This window comes from Populus alba, chromosome 2, assembly GCF_005239225.2.
Source record: "Populus alba chromosome 2, ASM523922v2, whole genome shotgun sequence".
In the NCBI taxonomy this organism is placed as follows: domain Eukaryota; kingdom Viridiplantae; phylum Streptophyta; class Magnoliopsida; order Malpighiales; family Salicaceae; genus Populus; species Populus alba.
In genome coordinates, this window is record NC_133285.1 from 6,902,858 (window position 1) to 6,926,874 (window position 24,017).

General features: G+C 35.3%; 3 protein-coding genes across 5 annotated transcripts; 2 read left to right on the forward strand and 1 right to left on the reverse strand.

Annotated features, from left to right (window-relative positions):
- Positions 1-490: 490 nt before the first annotated feature.
- LOC118042175 (putative casein kinase II subunit beta-4) lies at positions 491-4,195 on the forward strand. Its single transcript, XM_035049772.2, has 5 exons — positions 491-1,089; positions 2,086-2,304; positions 3,026-3,135; positions 3,238-3,403; positions 3,776-4,195. Exons 1-5 carry the CDS (start codon positions 810-812, stop codon positions 3,904-3,906), a joined length of 906 nt encoding a protein of 301 aa, XP_034905663.1. The 5' UTR covers positions 491-809; the 3' UTR covers positions 3,907-4,195.
- A 6,186-nt stretch (positions 4,196-10,381) lies between these two features.
- On the forward strand, positions 10,382-14,969 carry LOC118042176 (uncharacterized). Its single transcript, XM_035049773.2, has 3 exons — positions 10,382-11,587; positions 13,802-14,063; positions 14,367-14,969. Exons 1-3 carry the CDS (start codon positions 10,578-10,580, stop codon positions 14,544-14,546), a joined length of 1,452 nt encoding a protein of 483 aa, XP_034905664.1. The 5' UTR covers positions 10,382-10,577; the 3' UTR covers positions 14,547-14,969.
- A 2,068-nt stretch (positions 14,970-17,037) lies between these two features.
- LOC118042178 (large ribosomal subunit protein eL43) lies at positions 17,038-23,655 on the reverse strand. 3 transcript variants are annotated; one of them, XM_035049779.2, is made up of 5 exons: positions 23,567-23,625; positions 17,876-17,915; positions 17,554-17,642; positions 17,336-17,418; positions 17,038-17,246 (listed from the first exon to the last, which is right to left on the reverse strand). In XM_035049779.2, the coding sequence occupies exons 1-5, from the start codon at positions 23,567-23,569 to the stop codon at positions 17,183-17,185; spliced, it is 279 nt and encodes a 92-aa protein (XP_034905670.1). In that variant the 5' UTR covers positions 23,570-23,625; the 3' UTR covers positions 17,038-17,182. The 3 variants fall into 3 exon arrangements, with proteins under 3 accessions (XP_034905670.1, XP_034905669.1, XP_034905668.1); XM_035049778.2 differs by lacking the exon at positions 23,567-23,625 and adding an exon at positions 18,410-18,527; XM_035049777.2 differs by lacking the exons at positions 17,038-17,246; positions 17,336-17,418; positions 17,554-17,642; positions 17,876-17,915 and adding exons at positions 19,871-20,306; positions 20,399-20,593; positions 21,668-23,218 and having other exon boundaries at positions 23,567-23,655.
- Positions 23,656-24,017: the final 362 nt, after the last annotated feature.

Consider the following 24,017-nt stretch of genomic DNA (forward strand, 5'->3'; position numbering starts at 1 on the left):
TAATTCTTTATAATCTTGATATTTTTTTTGTTGCATTAAAAAAAATTAATTTTGATTAGGAATTAAAACTAAACCACTTTTCATAACATTAATATCGACGCCCAAATCTTAATTGTCATGAGATATACACACTTACTCCCTTATATGATCAACTCCTTTAAATTTCTTTTATAACAAGCATTGAATTGAATATTATTAATGCATCTTTGCACTATTTTTTCGTACATGAAAACAAACCTCTCTCAATTTAATTTTGAACACTTAGTTGATACCAAAGTAACGCATCTCAATCTCTTTCTAGATTCTAACCCAAAACCAAAACATGCAACCTAACACCTGAGCAAGCACCTCAAATTCCTACACTGGGCTCGATTTCCTCATTGCAGAAACTATATCTCAAAATGATGGGCTAGATCTAGTGTTCTTCACTTTGTATTCTTTAAGCCCAACAAAAGAAAGAACAATAAGAATAGGATAAAAAAATCTCAAAGAAAAAAACAAATCTTCAAAAAGAATGGAATGACAAGAAAAAACGAAGAGAGAAAGAGAGCCCATAGAGAGAAAGCGCTCTCGCGTAAATCTCCTTCCTTTCTCCCCACCAAAAAAATAACCCTAGCTCTCTCCGTCCACACCCTTCTCTTCAACCCAACCCTAATTTCTCAAATTCATCTTTAAATTGTCAAATCCTTCCGAACCCATAATTCTCCATTAATCTAGGGTTTTTTCCCACCATGTTATCCCTCAAAGCTTGAAAATTTGCCAAAAAAGATCGAAACTTCGGGGTTTCGAAACTGATAGAGAGAAGAATCATGTACAAAGATCGAGGCGGGTTTGGTGGCGGGTCATCAAGATCGGATATTGTAGGAGGACCGCTTGATCGAAAGCGTATAAATGATGCGCTAGACAAGCATCTAGAGAAGTCTTCTCCTTCAACTTCGAGAGGATTGAATAATAGTAGTAAGGATAAGGAGAGATTATCTGTTCCTTCTACTTCTACCGGTAAATCATTACAGCACCATCAGCAGCAGCTTGATCATCATCGTGCTGATTCTCGCTCCGCTCCGCTTTCCAAAAACAAATGCTCTGATGGTACTAGTGCTTTCTCTTGGTTCTTTATGCTCAACTTGATTATTTTTCCTTTTTTTTGTGCGTCTGGGATCTGGGTTTTAGCTGCTTTTGTTTATCTTTTTTTTTTTTTTGTGTTTTCTGGGATTGATTAACTGTCCCTATTTTTAGGGATTTTGTGTTCTGTGGGAGCTGTGGACAATTATTTGGAGGTGAATGTGTGTTATGGCATCTGGGATTCTCTGGACAGTTAATTTTTTTTGGAAGTTTGGTTTTTAGCTGTTCTCTTCGGAGCAATGTGGCTCGTGTGTATTCTGGTCTTTTTTTAGCTAGAGATTTTTTTTCTTTTAATTTTTGGGGTTTAGGTTTTATGGTGATTTGTTTTTGAGCTTATTTGGTGCATGGGATCTTGGTTTGTGGAGCAACGGTGATGATTTTGTCTGATTTAGTAAGTTATGGTTATGGTTGAGGTATGGTTATGGTTGAGGGGTGATATACTACATACTTTTTTTATTTTCGCTCTCCGCTGTGCTTGCATTCATCTAATGTGAATATTGTTGTCTGAGCGTGAGGAGTTTAACTACATTTTGACTTATGCCTCGGTGAAAGCAACTGGCTTCGAGCATTATTCAATCTAATCAATACATTAATGGCAAATGGATCTGGGTTTGGTATTTATTCTGTTACTACTAGTGTATTATTTAAGTGTTGCATGGGATGGTTTATAGAGAGTCCTTTACAACTAAGAATAATGGGTAACCATATAAGTGCTCTTCTTTTTTCTACACTTTTCATGTGTGGAATTGCAGTGGTAGGAGAAAATGATGTTTAAATCTATTGCATTTGGATTCCTTAAGATGGTTTGGCTACTTGGTCTATGTTAATTTGGCTGTTCTTATTTGTTGTTTTTAATTGAGGCCCTTGGACATGCTTTATTCTCTCTTCCCTCTATGCACTTAATTATTTATGTAAGGTATTAACAATCATCTGCTATGAGGCCCTTATTTTGATGAACTGCAGAGGAATCTGAGACAGACAGTGAGGAGTCGGATGTTAGTGGTTCTGATGGAGATGACACATCTTGGATCTCATGGTTTTGCAATTTGCGAGGAAATGAATTTTTCTGTGAAGTTGATGATGAGTACATTCAGGATGATTTTAATCTTTGTGGACTGAGCAGTCAAGTTCCATACTATGATTATGCTCTTGATCTTATATTGGATGTTGAATCTTCTCATGGTAAGCAATTCCCTGTTGTAAATAGATTTATGTTTATTTGTTGAAAATTCAAACTGAACTTTTTGAAAGTTTGGTTTTTCCCTTCAACCTTTCTACTTAGAATCCAATTCGTTTTCTATGTGTTCTCTGTTGCTTGGTAATCTTATAAGTTGAACTTTCACATGGCCTACATCCATAATCTACGAGCATGAGATACAAATGCAGAATCTAAGCATGGGCAGTTGCCTTTTGTATTCTGTTGAAACCAATCTCTGATTAATGTTTAATTTATATCGGACATGTCTTTTTTCTGCACATTATGACACTGAGTTTGAAAATATGTTTTATTAAAACTCCAGATGAAGGAATGAAAACTTAAAAGAGTGAATTTTTCTTGGAAAGAAAGATTTTCTTCTTGTGTATGCTTAACTTTTCCCATATGAATGATTCTTCATCATCTGGTAGTGCTCTTAAAATATACTATTTTGTGACTGTTCTATGTCCTTGGATTGTGTGTGCCTGGTGTTCAAACAAGTGATTGAATAATTTAAGGAGTCCTAGCCTGAGAATCCTCTTTAGGTGGTCATATTTTCTGATATCCAAGAAATAGAAAAGAAGTAGGGGTTCTTAGCTTGGTTAAGTTTTCGCACATTAACAAATCCACTATTTCAGTGTGGACCCTTTGCATCTTATTGTGTATTGTATGCTGATGTTAAGTTTCTTTGCATTTGCACATTCTCAGGTGATATGTTCACTGAAGAACAGAATGAGTTGGTGGAATCTGCAGCAGAGATGCTTTACGGTCTTATTCATGTGCGTTACATACTTACTAGCAAGGGGATGTCTGCAATGGTAATATTATTTACTGCTGCTTCTGTTGTTTCCTTCCTTTATCTGTTTGTCATCTTGTCTTATTTAATTGGTTATTAAATGTTGTTTTGGAAACTTCTACAGTTGGAGAAGTACAAAAACTATGACTTTGGGAGATGCCCACGAGTTTATTGCTGTGGACAGCCCTGCTTCCCAGTTGGTCAATCAGACATTCCTCGTTCGAGTACTGTCAAAATCTACTGTCCAAAATGTGAAGACATCTATTACCCTCGATCCAAGTATCAAGGCAGTATCCTTCTATAACATGAATCATTGCTTATAATTGGAATCTGCTCATACCTTTTGCTATATCTTTAAAGATTTTACTTCATCTGGTCATATTTTTATACTGACATGAAAGTTCCCATTTATTGAGACCAAATTAAAGTTTGACATCGGAGCATCATTCGTATGATTCTGCATAACTTTTAACTTTTGGACTAAACATGTAGGCTGTGTGCCGGACTACGTAATGCTTGTGATATAAGATACCTGGCCTGTTAGGTTCAACTATGAGCTTAATTTTGCATTGCATAGTTTTTATTGCTTTATGTCAGTATCCACATGTTTAAAGTTACACTCTGTTTTGTTTCTATACAAAAATTTCTTTAACATTGCCTAGACATTGATGGAGCTTATTTTGGAACAACATTTCCTCACCTATTTTTGATGACATATGGTCACCTAAAGCCACAGAAGGCAACACAGAGTTATGTCCCAAGAGTTTTTGGCTTCAAACTCCACAAACCTTGACACTGAGTTGCAAGCTGCATGCGATTTGTTTGAGGTCTCTCCCTTCAATGAAAGCTCGTTCTTTTGCCTTGTGTGTTTGCTGGAAGTAAGACCGACTCTTAACAATCAAGGTGAAGGTGCAGCAGTTCCATAATGGTCACAATTAATTTCAATTGAAAGTGTTAAAATTGCGCCACGGGCTAGTAGTTGACCTGCCTAAAATTTTATCTGTGAATTTAACAGAGCGTTTGTAAGATATTTTTTGTTTTTATGGACATGAGAATTAAGTTTTTTATTTTTTTTTGCTGTAGTTCCATCTTTCTCCTTTTTTATGATCATTCGTGCCTTTTACAGCTCCTGATGATAGCTCTTCCAGATATTTAATCCTGATTGCTATCTGCAGACCTCACTGTGGAAGAATGAATAGTTTGTCATTACATTGATCCCTTGCCTGCAACTGTCCTGCCAGTCTAATTTGCTTGTATCGTGTTAAAAGAGAAACAGAGGGAAGGGGCTTCGCTTGTCTTGAAGTAATGGTGAAAATGAAATCTCCTACCGCTGTATACTCCACATACCTTTCTACTAACAAGAAGCATTTAATGTAGAGCAACATTTCTGAAAATTTGTCATGCTAATGACTGGACCACTGGAATTTAAATCCAGTTTCTGAAACCATTCTCGCTTTCTATTTTGTACACACAAGCTGCCTGCTTGCACTTTCCACTAGGTATTTTTCTGTGATTGCAAGTTGCAACAAGAGTCGTCCGAGCCAAAAAAATAAAAATCTCGAAAATGCCTTTTAACTAATTCATTAGTAACTATTTACCTTCAGTCAATTTTCTATACTAATTTTTTTTTTTTGAAAAAAATTGATTTCTCGAGAAGCATCTTCTTGTTAAAATTTCTTGACAAAAATTCAAGTCCCCTGCTAAACATCATCTTTTGAACGAAAACAAATTGCACAATTTGAATGGAATCTACGATCAAACATGGAAAGAAATACTTAATTAAGGGATAAAATAGATATAAAAGTTTGTTTGGTGGTAAAATTGGCATTTGCAAATATAGCCAGGGAGCATTTTTGAGGTTTCCCAGTAACGGTACATCAAACATTCCCGTGTATTTTGTCTAAGAGATTTGTCGTGAAAGCTTTTCTCTGACGACGTGGGATTTTTCCATCCCTTTCTCTTTCCCTACCTCTGATAAAGTTTCTGCTAGTAATAAGTATCCGATGGTGGAGCTTTATTCACTTTAAGATGGATGTGGAAGTCTGCCTCCTTTGCGGCATGCTTTTCAACTCTCCTGACACCCATCACCATCCTCTGTAATAAAGCAAACAAATGCAGATCTCCTCAAGGCATGCAAGTGTTGCTCAGCCATGAAATAAGAAACCAAGGCCTTAAACTTGCGGTGTTGGAGATGGATTTCGTGGCATTTGATCGAGAAATATGGTTCTTGCTTGTAATTTCTTGTTCCTGAATTGCTAGCAGCACCCTTTTCCATCCATGGAAGTTGGAAGCATCATCGATGATACAAGCAACACACAATACAATGTGTACACGTTGATAGAAACAGCATTTTAGGTAGTATATAATCTTAAATTTCAAGCAAAACTATATACTAAAAACAGTTCATGAATAGACTTAATTATATCATAATTTGCCCAGCATGCAAATGCCACTCCCCTTAATCATATATTAATTGTGGAAGATATCTACGTCCGTCACTATATATATATATCTTCAACCGCTCCCCTTTGACAAGGAAATGATGGCTTCATGAGTTGAGTGCTTTCCTTACTGTATGGTCTTCGTGACATCATTTCGTTTGCATTATTACCATTTCTTACATGAACCTGTGCTTTTCTTTTTTGTCCTCTTTCACATACAGAGAGGTATACGTGTTAACGGAAATATTAACGGAATATCTTTTTCAGTAAATTATAAAGAATTTTATCGATTGAAATTTTTTTTTTGATAAATATCAAGGGAATTATGATAAAAAAAATTAAAAAATACAATGATATATTATTTATACGAATGGAATTACCGATGATATTAATCCTGTTGGTAAAATTCATTGGTAAAATTATTGGTTTTTTTTTTTTGGCATTGTTCATTATGTTAATTATAAAAATAATTTTTCAGAGAGCACTGGAACTATTCACTTTTTAATTACACTGTTAATTATTGTTCTTTACAAACAAAATCATCGACGGATTGAAAAGCTATCAGTGTTAGACAGAATCATCGATGGATTGAAAAGTCATCGATGATATTTGGTTGTTTCTAAAATTTGATAATCATTGACACATCGGTAAAATCATAAAATTATTTCACAATAGACGAGTATAATCTTCTTCCTCCTTTCCTCTCCATCTCTTCCTTTTATGTAAAAAACATCAGCATCTTTTTTTACTCTCATTTGTCTTCTTCTCTTATTTTCTTCTCTCTCAATAATGTTATGAATGTTAGGAATGAGATATTTTTTATTTTTTTGTGTTATTTATTGTTGCAATTTTTTTCTTCTTTTTCCAAGCTCAATTCTGACTGGAATTTTTTAATAATCACTGCAATACGTTTTTTTTTTTTGTTATATGACAATTTTTCCAAGGAAAATATCAATGGAATGAAGCATATTTTTTTTTAGCATGCATTTTCTATCTGTAAAATCATAAGTTTTTTTTTTTTTTTATTGACATAATTAGCGACAGATGATGGAATTACTGATGAATATTATTCTGACAAACGTATTTTATTGGTGAATTAATCGTAAAATTTTCACTGATAAAATAATAATCTCATGTTAACAGAAAAAATCCATCAGTAATAATTAAAACTATTAAATGTTGTAGTGGATGGAGTTGGCCATTTTCCCACTTGCACATTAAGATCACCAGCTAGAAGTTGTAAACATGAATATATGCAAGTGTGCGTGTGTGTTTTGATAGGTAGTTCTTATTTGTTTTTTGTGGTGTTTTTTATTTTTTTTAAAAATATGTCACATTAATATTTTTTAAGGAAATTTATTGATAATTTTCATGCGTATCAAAGTCATTAAAAAAACCCATTTAAAATACATCAATTTAGTGTTTTTTTGAATGTAAACGAATTTTAAAGAACAATTTCAAGTTACAATCACTCTTGATATACAATACAAATGGAATAGTAATCTCCATGTGTTGCTGCCTCTTCTGGTTTTAGAAGCTGCAGCAAGGAAAGCTTTTCTAAGTTGACACGCTTCAACTACGTGCATCATATATATGTTGTCCAACATAATAAACACTTCATCTGATAGCAGCTTTTTGGATCTATCAGATTCTTAACGTCACCGTTTTATTTGATTAATCGGTAGATTATATCGGATTCTTATCCGGTATAATACAGCCCAAGGCATGCATCGTGTATAAAAAGAAGAAGACTGTAACGCAACGAGAGGACAGAAGGCTGGATAAATGGAGATGGGGTTCGTGTTATTCTTCAGGTATTTATGAAGTTTTAGAGGAGCTGCAGGCAGAGTCTCGTAATTCACACAGCACCCTTCTTCCTGCGGCTTCAAGATCAGATGATGTGATGTGTGATGGTGGGAATTCTCTAGCTAGATCCACTACTACTTTTGTTTTTTTTATATCAGTATATGGTTGATAATTAAGTATCTTATCGTAGAATTACTCGACAAAACCATGAAAAGTGGTGATGTGATATCTATCGTGACAATGGATTGGATTCAAAGGGAACATTAATGGGAATATTCTGTTGAATTTGCAGAGATCGAGAGATTTTGTGTTTGTCAACACTCAACAGCTTTGAAGAAAAATCGATGGTGGTGTTTACGAGCTAAAATATTTATTTTTGAAAAATATCTACAAGAATTACGTAGCGTGGTCAAGAATTACGTACATATTGACATAAGTTGGGTAATTCTTCCTCTTCCATGATGAAAAATACAGAAAAGTCACGGTAAAATCTGTTCATTTTTCTTTATTTTTATCAAAATAAAAATAAATAAAATTGAAAACTGACCATTGAATTGCATCCGTGGAAAAAAAATTTCACCTCAGGGTAATTTCTGCCTTTTCTTTCCGGTTAATCAGGTAATTTTTGTATTAATACTTTCAATGATAATAAAAATAATAATCTTTATACCACAAATAATAATATTTTTTATATTAATATTTTAAACTACAATACAAATAAATATTATTAATTTCAATTATAATCAAAATAAAAATATTTGTACCGCAAATAATAATATTGTTTATATTAATGCTTTGAACTATAATACAAATAGTAATATTTATAATTAACATAAATAATAGTATTTTTGTTTTTAATATTAATACCTTCAATTATAATAAAAATGATAATATTTATGGCACAAATAATAATAATAATAATTTTTTAATTTTATCATTCAAATCAACTATATAGTTTTTTTTTGTAGTAATAACATGTTGGACCTGGACGTGTCTAGGGCCAACCCCATGTTGGACTTGACGCTTCCCCGCCCAACCCTACGTTGGGTCTGGAAGCGACCACACCCAATGCCAGGTTATGCCTGAACATGTTCGCGCCCAACACCATGTTAGGAATGGATGCGACCGCGACCGCGCCCAGCTCTAGGTTGGACTTGGACGTTGTCGAGGCCCAACCCCATGTTGGCCTGGACGTGACCGTGACCGCATCCAATGCCGTGTTGGGCATGGATGTGACTGTGTCCATTGCCATGTTGAACTTGGACGTGACCACGACCAACTCCATGTTATTGTTTTTGTAATAATTAATACTATTAATAAAATAATTACTAGATTACAAAAAAAAAAAATATTGAAAAAAAATCATATATTTGAATTAAAAGGTGAAATTAAAAATTACTACGTGGGGACACGTGATGCTTGGACTGCCTGCCTGAGTGTGGGGCAAACCAAGTGTACAAGTTGCGCAATGGCTTGCGGTGGCAAGTGCCAACTATTATTATTTTTATTATAATTCTAAATATTCATATAAAAAATATTATTATTTGTGTTAGAAATATTATTGTTTGTATTATAAATATTAATTTTTTTTTATTATAATTTAAAGTATTAAAATTAAAAATAGTATTATTAATAACATAAATATTGCTGTTATAAAAAAACAATAATAGATTTGATTTGGACAGTTGAATTACAAATTATTATTAGTGTTATTATTATCATTAATAAATAAAAAAATATTAATACCATCGACAAGAAATCATACATTTTTTTGAAAAATGATTAAAAATAAAATCCAAAATAGCCTTGGGTTCTAGCCAGGATAAGACCTAAATAGCCATACGTTTAGGTTGGGCAACACCCAAAATAATCTTGGGCCCTGCTAGGTGCAAACCTAAATTACCTTGGGTCCATCCGTGTGCAATACCAAAAATAGCCTTGGGTTCTAGCTGTGAAATGACCCAAATACCCTTGAGTCCTTATTTGGTGCATGAGCCAAATAGGCTTGGGTACCCGAATAAGCTTTGGATCCTAGCACAGGTACTGTAGACTAGAAATGCTTTTGCTGTGAACTGCACTGTAGAGATATATGATGAGGAGGTTGCAACACCCAAAATAATCTTAGGACATTGGCAATATAAAATCCAAAATAAACTTAGATCCTATAAGTGTAAGATCGAAATAGCAACATGATTTAAAATAGTAATGGGTCCGACTAGTATTAAAATCTAAAATTTTAATAAAAAAAAAAAAAACAAACCCGCGGTGTGATATCGACCACCTCCCTAGTACCTACTACTATCTATTGTATTTTGTGATCAGTGAATGAATAGGTCTCTAGGTATGAATAATTAAATACTATCATCGCATTCCACTTGACTCGAACACACGATTAAATCAAGTAATTTTACATTGTAAATCACAAACTGAACTTTAAATTATGAATTTTACACGCGATTAATTTGTCTTTCTCCTCCTCCAACAGACCCGATCTCTCTTTCCAACGGTCACAAACTACCCTAAAAAAACTCGACAGAAATCAGCCCCTTCTTCCATCTTTTCCAAACGCCAACACAGCCCCTCTCCCCCACAACTTCACCACCAAAAATCCAGCGGCCCTAACCCACAAACATTACAAATTAACCTCGCAGCAACCTCGAAACAACCACATTTTAATCGAATATTAAGGCTATTTATGTAATTTAGATCCGGGTCGAGTTTCGTGCTGGATAGAGCAATGGTCGCACCCTATCTAAACCTAATAATTTAATTTCGAGTATTACCTGAACCTATCCTGAACATGAAAAAATATGTCTACCCTTTGCAGTTATTTCGAACTAATATCTACTAGGTTCGGATGAAATTATCGTACCTCCTTGGAAGTCAAAACTGCCACGGGGACCTTTCTAAAAGTTTTAACCATTATTAAAAACAAAACAAACAAAAGTATATTTAAATAAAACCAGTAAAAAAAGGGAAAGGAAAATAAAGAAATAAATTAAGCTGTTCTTTCAAAAAGGCTAGCATCTCTCTCTCCTGTGCACACACACCTCCTCAATTCACTCTCCCTCTCTCACCCCTAAAATAAGACTGGAAAAAACACAAATCCAATCATATCCAATTCCAATCTCTGAATCAGAAAACCATAGAATTCGATTTCTATCCTTTCCTTTTCCTTTTCCTTTTCAATTTCTATTTCATTTTTTTTCCATATGTAATGCATCAGAAGAAATCAGAAATCCAAATCGGAAAAGAAAGCACCGGCATCTCTTCCGATTTCTCAACTACGTTAAACCCGCAATTTCTCATCCTCCACCACTTCCAACAACAAAATGACCCAATTACCCCTCCTTCTCCTCCCTGTTCTTCCCCAACTCCTTACAAAAGACCTCTCTTAACGACCACGACCCCGACCCCGACCCCTCATAGCCAAACCCCTCATCGTTCCAATTCACTCTCTAAATCCCCCACTATTTACCATTTTTCCACGACCCATCAACCCCAGTCTCTCTTTTCCGTCTCCACTGCCGTTAAAGCTGCCGCCTTTCGTTTTCTCTGCCCCCGTTTGGCTCGCCTGAAAGTGCACCTCCGCTTGATTCTCTTGCTCTCGCTTCCCTTCTTTTATTTCCTGGTTTCGCATCCGAGTCATTCGTTTTTGCTTGATTTTTTATCTGCCTTTGCATTTTCTGCTGCTTTGTTATTGTCTCTTAATTTAGCTTTGCCTAGATTGCCTTCAATTCGACTGTTTTTATCGCGGTCATTTGCCATTAATAAGCTTAGGAACTCAGCATCCAGACATCCTTTACCGGTGTTTTGGTCAATTGGATCGAAGCCAAAACCGGAGAAAAGGGCGACTTCGGGTTGTTTTGTTCAGGATTATAGTAACGGAGACGTTTATGAAGGTGAATTTCATAAGGGAAAGTGTTCAGGAAGCGGGGTTTATTATTATTATATGAGTGGAAGATATGAAGGTGATTGGATTGATGGGAAATATGATGGCTATGGAGTGGAAACTTGGGCTAGAGGGAGTCGGTATCGAGGGCAATATAGGCAAGGACTTAGACATGGATTTGGGGTGTATAGGTTTTATACAGGAGATGTTTATGCCGGTGAATGGTCTAATGGACAAAGTCATGGTTGTGGAGTTCATACTTGTGAGGACGGGAGTCGGTATGTTGGTGAATTCAAGTGGGGTGTCAAGCACGGACTCGGGCATTACCATTTCAGGTAAATTTGATGAATTTTGCTATTTGGCATTTCTACTTTTTTTATCCTGTTAAATTTTTTTCCATTTGATGCTGGCCTTTTGGGATTGAATTTGTGAAAATGCACGTGGATTTGGCATCGCATTTGATTTTCTAGTTTCAGGATCGTGGAATTTTTTAAAAGATGGCATTAGCTCGATATGTTTGGAAATATTATTGTGGAAGCTATTTGAATAGTGGTTTTCCCTTGAATAAATTTTGATTTGATGAAAGGAATCGGGAAGCTGGGCATAAAAAATGCAACTTAACGTATTGCAAACATGCAACCAATCTACCTCAAATAATTTATGGAAATGCCCAGTACTATTTAAAGAGCATATTGCAGATGGAATTGACAAATTCTAGATACAGCAAATCATAATGGATTGTTCTAAATCTGTTATTGAGAAGTCAATTGTAAATGGGAGAAATACTCCTCTTCGTGCATTGTCATTTGGCTGAGTCATTTTAATTATTATCATTATTGTTTTTCTTGTTCTTGTTGTTGTGGATTTGTGTAATTTTAGTCATCCAAACTGGATTCTAGAATTGGATCTCATAAAGACAAGATTTCTGGACTAGTTCAGTAGGAAAATTGTGTCCTTTAAAAAACATAATTCAAATAGGTTCTCACATCACGAAGCAATGAGTGGATGATCACTTGTAGCATAAATTATCCTAAGCTTGCACACAGTTTAACAATGTGTACTCCAATGTTTAGTCCCGAGTGTTCAACTAGGGACGCGTATACGGGTAAACTTGAAAAGGTTGGCTCAAACTTGCTTGATTTATAAGGAAGCTGGGTTGAATTTTGTTACTTTACTACTCTTAACTTCCTTTGTAATTGCAAAACTCTGCGAGTTACAAATTGTGTGCAGTTCTTTTCTTAGGACTCAGACTACAAAGCTTATAAAAATTTTAAGTCTGGACAGATAGGATGATGGACGCCTCCTTAATTTTTAATCTTTATTTTTATTTCTAGCAACATATTATTGTAGTTTTCTTGCTTATTATTATTATTATTTTTTTATTATCTTTGTATCTCTTATAACCCATGGAGCCTGTCAAAGGTTCATGGACTTGTCAGACAAGATCTTAGAGAGGTCTCTTAGGTTAGAAAAAAATTGGAAAACCGTGTTATTGTTCACGTGTAATAGGATGGAAAATCTTTTTCTTTGGGAGTGATGTTTCTTTGAGCTGTCTTATATCCAGTGGCACGAATTAAATAATAACAATGCTTGTTACTCTGATGTCCTTTCCAGCTGATTTTTAGGACTATCTCATGTATGAAATTATCTATGTGTATTTGTATTTTACTTCAACAATGTTCATCATTATTTGGCAATTACCAATGCTCTTTAAAGCATGCATAGATATTATTTGGGGTCACAGGGATAACTATTATAGGTCAGTTTCAATTTCATCTCCTGTTCTATTGTCACACTTTAGTTGGCTTTAGTTAACATGACTAACCAAAATAGAGAATGTTTTTCATCCTTTCTTCAACTGAAAGCTGAGATGGCAAAGCAGTTGATAAGTGAACGATAAGGGAAAAGGAAATTTGTTGAAGAATGAAAAAAATAATGTATAGGTAATGGCTATAGAATTGTCATTGATCATCTTTTTAACTTATCTCCAGTCGCAACTGCACTATCTGGGGTTGTTTCGCTGATTTTGACTTACTGTGGTTGATATTACAGTGCTCGAGGAGGATTTGATGTCATTATACTTAAGAGAACTTGATACTGCTTTAATCACCTAACAAGAATCTGGCTTTTTTAACACAGCGAAAAATTTAAGGTGCTTCTGATCTGTCTGTTCATTTAACTCATTAAGTTCTGGAGTTTATATAATGGGATAAGTTGTTCATGGTTTTCAGCTTGTGCTAGTTCTCTTTCTCACTTGCTTCACTTCTATTTAGATAGGATGGAATCGATTGTAGGAAATCGCATGGCCTATCCCAATCAGTTTCGGTTTATGTATTATTGATTAAACATGGTTTTTTTGTCCTCTTTAGATCTCTTTATATGTAGATTGTGGCGTGCCCCGTGCATGTGTATACCAATAAACTTGTCATTTTATGTTAGCAAGTTTTACAGCCTTATTAGCTGCTCCAAATATCCATATTGCTGTATCGATCATCTAAAACTGGTGTTTTTTGCTCCCATGCCTACTCATCTGGTTTCTAATTATTCAGAAATGGGGATACATATGCTGGAGAATATTTTGCCGACAAGATGCATGGCTTTGGTGTCTATTGTTTTGCAAATGGGCATCGGTATGAGGGAGCCTGGCATGAGGGTAGAAGACAAGGCCTGGGAATGTACACATTCAGAAATGGGGAGACTCAGTCTGGTCACTGGCAAAATGGAATTCTTGATGTCCCGAGCACGCAGAACACCTCTCATCCTGTATCTCCGGTTGCTGTTTATCATTCCAAAGTACTCAATGCAGTGCAGGTGTGCACACTTTTAAGCTTGACTCCTTGCATAGTGCTTGCAATTGTATTCATATGGAAAGGTTTTGCATTTTTCACTGTTAGTTGATGCCACCTTTACATTGCTGCCATTTTGCTTTCAAAGATCCTTTTTATTTATTTATTAATTTTAACCATCCAAACTTTCAGTCAGTAATTGTGATGTGTGAATAAGACACGAATGACACAGAGCCCACTTGTCTTTCAACTTGGAATGAAGAAATAAGCATTGTGTGATCATACCGGTTTTCTTTTCTATTAACTACTTGTTCTTGCATGCAATTAGGAAGCAAGACGGGCAGCGGAAAAGGCTTATGATGTTGCAAAAGTTGATGAAAGAGTGAATAGGGCAGTAGCGGCAGCTAACAGAGCAGCTAATGCAGCTAGAGTGGCAGCAGTTAAAGCTGTTCAGAAACAAATGCATCATAACAGTAACAATGATAACATTCCGATTCCATTTGTGTGAGACTTCCATACTTGATCATTAATTAGGCAAACTACCAAGATCGTGACAAGAGGATATGACTTTGTGGTTCCTTTTCAAAAACTTCATAGCTTGGACAACCATCTTCTCTGCAGCCTATTCTTTCTTTAAGAGGCTGTAACCTAAGATTCAAACTTGGAGTCCATGTTTGAACAGAGGGAGCTAGTGTGGAGTCTTGTTTGCTTTGACATCATGTATACATAGACGATACTGCTAGCAAGCAGGGGTGGGGGGGCTGTCTATTCGAGGCTTTTTTTTGCTTTTAGATTTGTATAGATGAGTTAGATGTATTGTAGTATAAGGGAGCTGGTGGTGCCCAGGTGAAACCTCAGCCCATCTCAATGCTGTAAGTGAACTTGAGTATCATCAATGAGATATAATCATGCTCCTTTCGCATGTTAAATATTCTTTCTTTTGACTTGTAAAATTGGACAGAAGGCACAGATGGAAATCGATGTTATTACTTTCGAGTTCAACCTTCATGCTTCAGTTGCAATTGAGCTCTTTGCATATGGATTTCGATTTCGACCTTTACATTCAGGGGCATCCAGTAAATGACGCTACAAAGAGTGTCGTTAATTTTGCTGAAAATTTCTGCAGATATTTTTCACTTCCTGAAATTCCAACCATTACGTTGAATTTGGTTTTAGCTTAAAAGCAGTAAATGCTACTCTTGTAATTTTTACCCTCCTTTCAACATGTTTGTGTGAATCTGAAACAGGAGAGCAAGGGTTCCCGGATTGGTGTTTATACCACAAAAAGGGGGTTAAAAGTTACCCTTCTAGGGTTTAGGTCAACATTTTCTTCTCTCTCTTGAGGAGGCAGACAACTTTTTCCAAACATTTTCTTTCAGTCTGTGGGTTTAGAAACCAAGAAAGCCTCTAGATTTACCATTCGAGCAACATTACTCATCTCCTTCCACTAATCAGGTAAGCCATCATTCTTTCAATTACCTTGGAATTGAAAAAAAATAATTTTATCTAATGAATTATTATTCCATTTTATTTTCTTTAAGTTAACCCATTATTGGTTAAAGGAACAGTGGGTTAAATTCTCCGCCGATACGATTTTTCCTTCTTTCGTTGATTTGATCGGGTAAGTCATCAATTTTTTTTTTCTCGTTAAACTGAAACTTTCTAGAATTGGACAATTTCTGGGTAACAGTGTGATTTATAAGCTAAAATAGCTTTACCCATTGTTCTTCCCTCTACTTTCTTTGGAGACACGTAATGGATTCCAGAGAAGTTGACAAACTGGCAGACCTTTTATTAGATTACTGGTAAATACTAGTTTTCTGTTACGCGATTCATTGATGGTTGTATATAAAAAAAAATTGAACCTAAAAATAATTTTCGGGTTCTGAAGTATTGTTATCAACTTAATACAAGGAAGTCAACTTTAAAAACTCACAACTCAATCCTTTATTTTAAAAACTCACAACTCAATCCTTTATTTAGTTTGAATTTTAAATTAAAATTATATAAGAATTATTTTAATGTAACCCAATTAATATGACGGGTTTAAAAATAACTCGAAAGATGATAAAAAAAAATGATTTAAAAAAAATTAATATAACATTTCTTTTTTAGTATTGAGACAGAATCATGTTGCATTAACCTAGGCCTTTTGTTTTAACTTATTAAACCTGTGATTTTGATAATATATTATATTAGGTTTAATAACTTTGTTTTTTAAAATTATTCTCGACTTAATAAGATTTAATGTTAAATGTTAAAATTGATAAAAAAATAAATAAATCCATGAGACTATAATAATGATAAATAAAACAAATTAAAATAAATTATGAAATTCAATTCTCAAGTAACCTAATATAAAAATATAAAAAAAATCAATTAAAAAAAACCCTATAATAATAAATTAAATCAACCCAATTCAATCTATCATAAATTTAAAATAACCTTATAAAAATCAAATAAAAAAATCACAAAGTTTAGTTAAAAATTACTCAATTAAAAAAATTAAAAAATTACTCAATGATAACCCATACAAAAATAAAAATATTAATCCCTAACAGTTTTAACTTGTTTAACTTTCCTCACTTAACCTTTAATTTTTACCATCAAATCAAACAACCTTGGATTGAAGAAATGGCCAAATTAAAGTTTAGTAGTACAATTTGATCCTTGTGTTCTGCCCCCTTTGAGAAGAAAATTATGAGAATCCACTGGTACAATTTGATCCTTGCACACATCGGGAATGAAATGTGTCATATGATTCTCGGTAAACAACAGCTTGATCATATAATGGTCGTTTGATTCTTAGAACTGTGGGCAGGTTGAACCACACCATCATATCATCCATCAATGTTCAACAAAGATATATTTGTTACTCACGGAGCTATTGTATCCATTTTCCAACCATGAGTGGTGGCCGGTGGGCAACACAGGATTGACCATGCAAGGCAAAGCATGATATATATTAAATTGGAAAGGGCAGACAAAACCATACAAAATTTCTCAAACATAATCTGTTTTCATTACTTACTTAACTACTAACAAAGTCTCCGGAAATGCAATTGGGAAATTCATTAAAACGTCAATCAAAATGACTCAAAAATCAAAAAAGTCAAAAGACACATAACATGTTCTTCAATACAATCAACTCTCCGTCTGTTCCCTCAGCCTACGGATGGTACTCCTGACTGTTACGGCACTAGCAGTACTGTTATGAATTCGCAAAGCGAGCAATTAGAACCACTGTACAAGTCGATACAGAAACAATTAAGATTCAAAAGGTGAAGGAAATCTTACTTCAAAGTGTAAGCACCTCCAGCTTTCACTTTGCCACAATCCTTGCAACCCCAAATACCAACAGCCTTCCTCTTAACAGCGTACTACAATTATGAACATTTTGCAAAATCAATAACATGTTCACGAAACCAGCAGGTTATGTTGAGAAACATGATGACTAGGCAAAGATCAGCAGTACTTTAAAAGAACACAGAGAGTGATTATGGTGGATCGATTACCTTGCCGCAAAACTCGCAGAAGAACTTGCTGTGCTGACTGACCTCCATTTTCTTAATCTGTTTTCTCAAACTAGCACCATATCGGGTGCCTGCACCATGTACACTTTATGAGCACTAGTTTTATATCGATAACTATATCTTATCTATTCAACTTCTTTTCTAAATTAAGGCCGGCCTCATCAATATCAAATTCGCTTATATGCATGGTAAGCTACTATAATCATGGAAGCAATTATTTGTGTTTTTATGTCTTCTTTTCCGATTCATTTTACCCTTAGCACATAAAAACACACAAGACAAAACTATGTTAAGAAAAGCATACCATACTTCCCGACAATACCAGCCTTCTTGGTTCTCTTGGTCTACATATCAGAAAAGAAATTCAAAACATAAAAATCAGGCACCAGACTATCTGTAATTTGTTCCAGAGGATAATTTAAAAAAATAACAGCAGAGTAACAACATGTTACTCGAACTAAAAACCTGCGGAAAACAAACTGCAACAGTAACTGTCAGCCGAAGATGTAAAACTAAAAATCAATCATGTGATAAATGGATAAATTCTAAGGACATCAGTAGCTGCACCGAATCGCATATCCTAGCCGTCCGGTTGAATCAGACAGGCTAAGGTCGGCAACTCCAGCAGCTGCGGCAATCCTTAATTGGGATTAGGACGCAAGTTTTGGTGACAAATACACTCCAAGTAAATACAGGCTGAGCTAACAATAATACTGAGATTTATAAATAGAAACATCACATAAACGAAATACAAAGCGGTAATCTCGTAGAGTTTGAGCTCGTGCATGATTATAAAAAAATCCATGAAGAGTAAAGGAGAGGCATGAAGAGAGAGTACCATTCTGGATGGCTTCGTAGAACAGAAACCCTAAAAATCTCTTGATTAGCGGCCAAGAGAATCAAAGCTCACCTCTTTACTTGGTTTATATATAGCGACCGTGCTTTCGCGTTTTGAGGGATGCCCTAGGCCTGATAGTTTTGCTTTAATGGGCTCTTACGGTTATTGGTTGTATGGGCTTTATTGGGGCCTAATTATTCAATGGCCTACTGTATCTCTCTCTCCCGACCGACAGCAAGGGCCTCTATGAAATAGATTAATTTCAGTAGGATTTTATGGTTTACGAAAGTAATTTATAGTAAATATGTACATTAATGAAAGCTAATTCAATCATATAATTTCAGTAGTACATACAAGCATCCAGTTGCTTTCTCATATGCTTTATATTTTATTCATCTTTTTTTTCCCTTTCAATTTAGTCCATAAGATTTAAATTTTCATTCATTTTTATCTTATCTTTCCTTTTTCTTTCATTTTCTTTTATTTTAGAAATATCATAGAAGAAGCCCCGCGCTCCATTGCATATACAAACTTTTTTAAAAAAAAAAATATGTTGTTAACGATGTTTTCAAAAAATTAATAATTATGAATTCAAAATCAAATGTACATTAAATAATATTTTTTAAAATCTTAATATGCTAAAAAAAAAAAATATCAAACACATTCAATATTAAAATGATTAAAAGCTAACAACAAATCTTGTTAAAATAGAAGAGGGGAAAATGGCAAGAACATGGCCAAAATCATTTCTGCATAAAGGCTCCAGCAAACAAACAAGAAGCAGTACCCATCATTGCAAGTGTGTGGAAATCAAGGGAATGGGAACAACACATCATCAACCTTTTAATCAATTTTTTTTATATAAAATTTAAGTTACTCTTTTTATTATTTCTAATATTAAATTCACAAAATTTCCACAAATACTAAACTGGCGAGATTGTCATTTTTATTGATTCTTCTTTCTTTAAACATCTATTATTTAAAATATTGAGAGTATATCTATTATTTAAAATATCTCAAATACTCTCAATGTTATTATTATAGAAACCATTATTGTTCCTTTTATGCTATTCATTTTCTATTTAGAGTATCACTTCTTATTTGTTGTTACATTCAAGTAGCAAGCCATGGAAGTTTAACTTGAAGTTTTGATTCATGGTGCATAAATGTTCACTTATAATATTTGTATGGTTAAAAGCATATGATAAACTCAACCAAAGTTTTATGTATTGATATATTATGATTGTTTATTGATGGTGATCACATTGAGATGAAGTAGATGGGGCTAGGTGGTGTTAAAATCTTCTTTAAAATGAATATACAACTAATCTTTTTTAAAATCTCTCAATAACTCTCAACATAAATCTTTTTTTCATCAACCGCTTGACAACAAGAATAGCATACGAAAGGAATAGTTTGCGTGCTTCGAAAAAAACAGTTTTTTTGATGCAGAACATACGCTTCTCCCCATAACGCATACCTTCCAAAGTAAAAAATATTCAAAGCTTTCACACAGCTTTCAAAGTAGAAATCTCAAACTTAAACCACCATGAGCATCACTATCATCTAAATAAAGTTTTCTAGTATCCTTGATCTGATAGGGTCTGGAGGCCGGAAATCTTCCAAACGCAAATTGGAGGCACCACGAATCTCATTTAAGACAGCTTCTCCTTTCTCCACTTTGATTGTCTCCAAAATATTGCCAAGGACATCCCCTGCAAACCCAAACTTTAGAAGGCTGCCCGGTTCCTCTCCGCCTTCATGTAATAACCGCCCAATCTCTGATAGAGGGACAACATTTTCTACAACCACCCTGCCAATGATGCGTCCGAGAAATTCTGGTGCTTTGGGGGCATCATTTACAGCATCCTCCAAAGTAGTCAGGATGGATTCAAACCTGGTCAAACAAAGTACAAAAAGGCAATCACATTGTAGACAAGTGAGATATTAAACTCAATGAAGCGCAAAGACAAGGGAAATTGTTCCTACCCTTTGATGAGCTGGTTTGAATCCAAGATGCCATTCTGAGATCTTGCAAGGCTGACAAGAAGCTTGGCCAAAAGATCTCTCTCCAAGTCCTTCCTCTCAAATGAGTCTGTAACCCAGATAGAGATCATTGAAGGATGGAAACTTGGGGAATTCAATTCTTTAATGCATAGAGCAACTTCTTTCTCGTCTCTGGCACTGAAAGGAGAACATTTCAACCGAAGTGAGAAAATCCACATGCGGAGCCTTATGATATATTACACTCAACCCTCATGAAATCAGCTTCTTTTGCCATAACACAAATATTATGACCATTATGGTGAACTGGAAGGGGAAAAAAAAAGCCAAACAAAAAGGTCGAGGGATGGACAAAACGGGATTGTTAAGGTTGATTACAAATTTTACAACAGTCTGGAAGAAATCTGCCAGATACAGATTTCCTCAAATTAAAACAAAAACTATCATATCCCATCCAGCCCTTTCAGCAGCAACATGACATTCGGCTTATCAAGAAGGACAAGTGAAAGCTAAACTGAGTAAAGGTTTACCCTGGAGTGCATGATACTCATTTAATGCTTACCACACTCATATCATGTCTCAGATTGGGATTTCATGCCCGAGCATTGATTGTGGTTTCCCTAAAACTGTGTAACTGTCAGTTAAACACAGCGTCTTTGGGTTTCCAAACGTTTCATTTTTCTCATGTCCTGTCTTGTGAATGTAATACAAACCAAAAATAACTCCTGAATAGACTTGTTATATAATAAACAATGCATCATTTTCGACGAGCCATCCATTTCCACCACAAGCTACTATATTACCTTCACCCAGTTCGGTAATAAGCAGTCTATTTTTAACCCTGTTGATAACACCTGAACCATAGGTGGTCTTATTCTCATAATGATGAGCTTACACAAGTATAGAGAACCCAAATACAAAGAATCACAAAGACAATAGTCTCCCTTTCCTACATGAAAATACTGTCAATCCCTAGGAAACAAGATTGTGTTCAACAGTAGCAACCAGCAGACTTGCATGTAGCTAAGCCTATTTTTGTATGATAGCATAATGCGATACATCTGAGTACAAAAGACATTGCAAAACATGGTACTGAAGTTTGTGAAACATGTTAAATTTGGGTGAAACATGTTAAACCTGGGTGAAACCAATAATTAACTTCAATACCAATTGATTATGATTCTGCTTAGAAATAATCAAAACCAATAATAGAGAGATGACTGGGCAAAACGCATGCATGAGAGGAAATGGTACCTGTAGAACTCTTTTATTGCAGCCCTGGACATATCTCGCAGTCGTTCTTCAGTGCACAGCTGTCCTGTTGGAGTGGTCTGGGAAAGAGGTGGTCCTTGTGCTCTTGTTGGTGGTGGTGATCCAAGAGGCCTATTAAAACCATGATCTAGATTCCTCAGATCCCTGTTAACATAATTCATATTTCGTTCCTGACAATTCATTTGATCACAAGCAGGTGGAACTGCAAAACTGCAAATCTTTTTCGGCCCTTCAACCTTCCTCCTCTGCTGCCATTTGTTTTTCCTCAGATCAATAGAATCCTTCAACATAAACCTAACCCTAGACGAGAGTTTCATGTTGTTCGATAATTTCGCCATCATCTCAAAATATGCATCCATATGCACCTTGGCTTTGGGATGGTCAATCATCTCTCCAATCGTGCTCATTAGTTTGCAAAGAGCCTCAACATCTTCCTCATCGGGATTCTGATATTGACCCAGCAACTTTTTGATGCACTCGTGCATTATTCTTTCAGTCAACATTCTTTTTTTATACAGCTCTCCAATAAGTCTTATGTTACCAAGCATGCGTCTGCGAGCCTTGATTCTCTTTTCTTCTCTTTCTTCTTCAGACTGTTTAATCTCATCCTCTTCATCAGCTTTATTAGCTTCTTCTTGCTCTCGCTCCCCTCTCTCAAATTCTTCCTGACACTTGTTCAGAAGTAACCTCTTGAAAGTTACCTTTTCATAATCTGCAGTGAGTTCAGGCAACTCTGCCGCTAGATGAAAGCAAATATTAGCGTACATTTCAGAGAAAGTAGGCTCCATTAATGCTTTGTCAAAGATCTGTGAGACAACGCCATTAAGTGTGACAACATTGTCAATGTTAACAGCTTTTACTTGCTCAAAAAGCTTGTCAAAATTCTGAGGTGTTAGCTTGTTCAATATGCCTTTCAGTTGTCTTTGCTTGGCTGCTTCTTCATATGCCCACTTTACCCACTTCATACTTTTCTCAGCTTTGTGCATTTTCTCAGCTTTGTGCATAGTCTGTGATGGAGTCTGAGGAGAAGGAATTGATCCTTTATGGACAAAAATAGCAGCACGCTGCCATCTGTCAGCATCTAAGCCACCTCTTTGCAGCCCTCCCTGCGGACCCATTGATTGCATGGGTCCGGATAAAATCCCTCCTCCATAATGTACAGGACTCTGTGCTCGTGGATTACTCGGAGCACCAAAGTTGCCTCCTGCAACAGGTCGAAAACCTACATTTGTTCCATAACCCATATCCAAGTGTAAATCCATTCCAGGACCAGATGCACCAGGCTGCTTGCTCCATCGGCCATCATCAACTATACCACTCCTACGGCGGTCTATACGAGATCCGCTATTAGACCTGTCCATGACCCTTGCAGGACTGGGGCATGGATCACGATCAGCAAGATGAGAAGCATTGACATCCATCAAGGAGCCTGCTATATCAGATGGAATTTGAAAACCTCCAGGAAGATCAGTACATTGCTCAGAAAATTTAGGGACGAAATCTCTGGAATACCAGCCTTCAGGTTCTCTCGGGCTGCATGTCAGAAAAGAAATTCAAAACATAAAAATCAGGCACCAGACTATCTGTAATTTGATTCCAGAGGATAAATAAATAAAAAATAACACCAGAGTAACACAATGTTACTCCAAATAAAAACCTGCGGAAAACAAACTGCAACAGTAACTGTCGGCCGAAGATGAAAAACTAAAGATCAATCATGTGATAAATGAATACAGGCTGAGCTAACAATAATACTGAGATTTATAAATAGAAACATCACATAAACGAAATATAAAGCGGTAATCTCGTAGAATTTGATCTCATGCATGATTATAAAAAAAAATCCATGAAGAGTAAAGGAGAGGCATGAAGTGAGAGTACCATTCTGGATTGCTTCGTAGAACAGAAACCCTAGAAATCTCTTGATTAGCGGCCAAGAGATTAAAAAAACTCACCTCTTTACTTGTTTTATGACCTCTACACGGCTGTGGCTGCGTTTTATTTAAAACATAATCTGTAGCTATTTGGTAATAAAAAAAATTAATTTACTATGCATGGAGCCCATGTGATTTTTGTGTTTAAAACGCTGTAAAGAAAAAGTTACGAAAACCTGCTTTTCATGCATTGTATCGGATAAAAAATAAAGTATAGTGCAATTCACTACACTGTTCACGAGTGAATTGCACTGTTCACATGTGAACAATATTTTTTTCTTGAAAAACTAGTATTGAGTGAATTAAATTTACTACTAATTTTATTACACGCTCAAAAAATTACGAAAACTGTAATTCTTATCAGATGAATTTTGTACGTAATAGAATTATAAATAGTT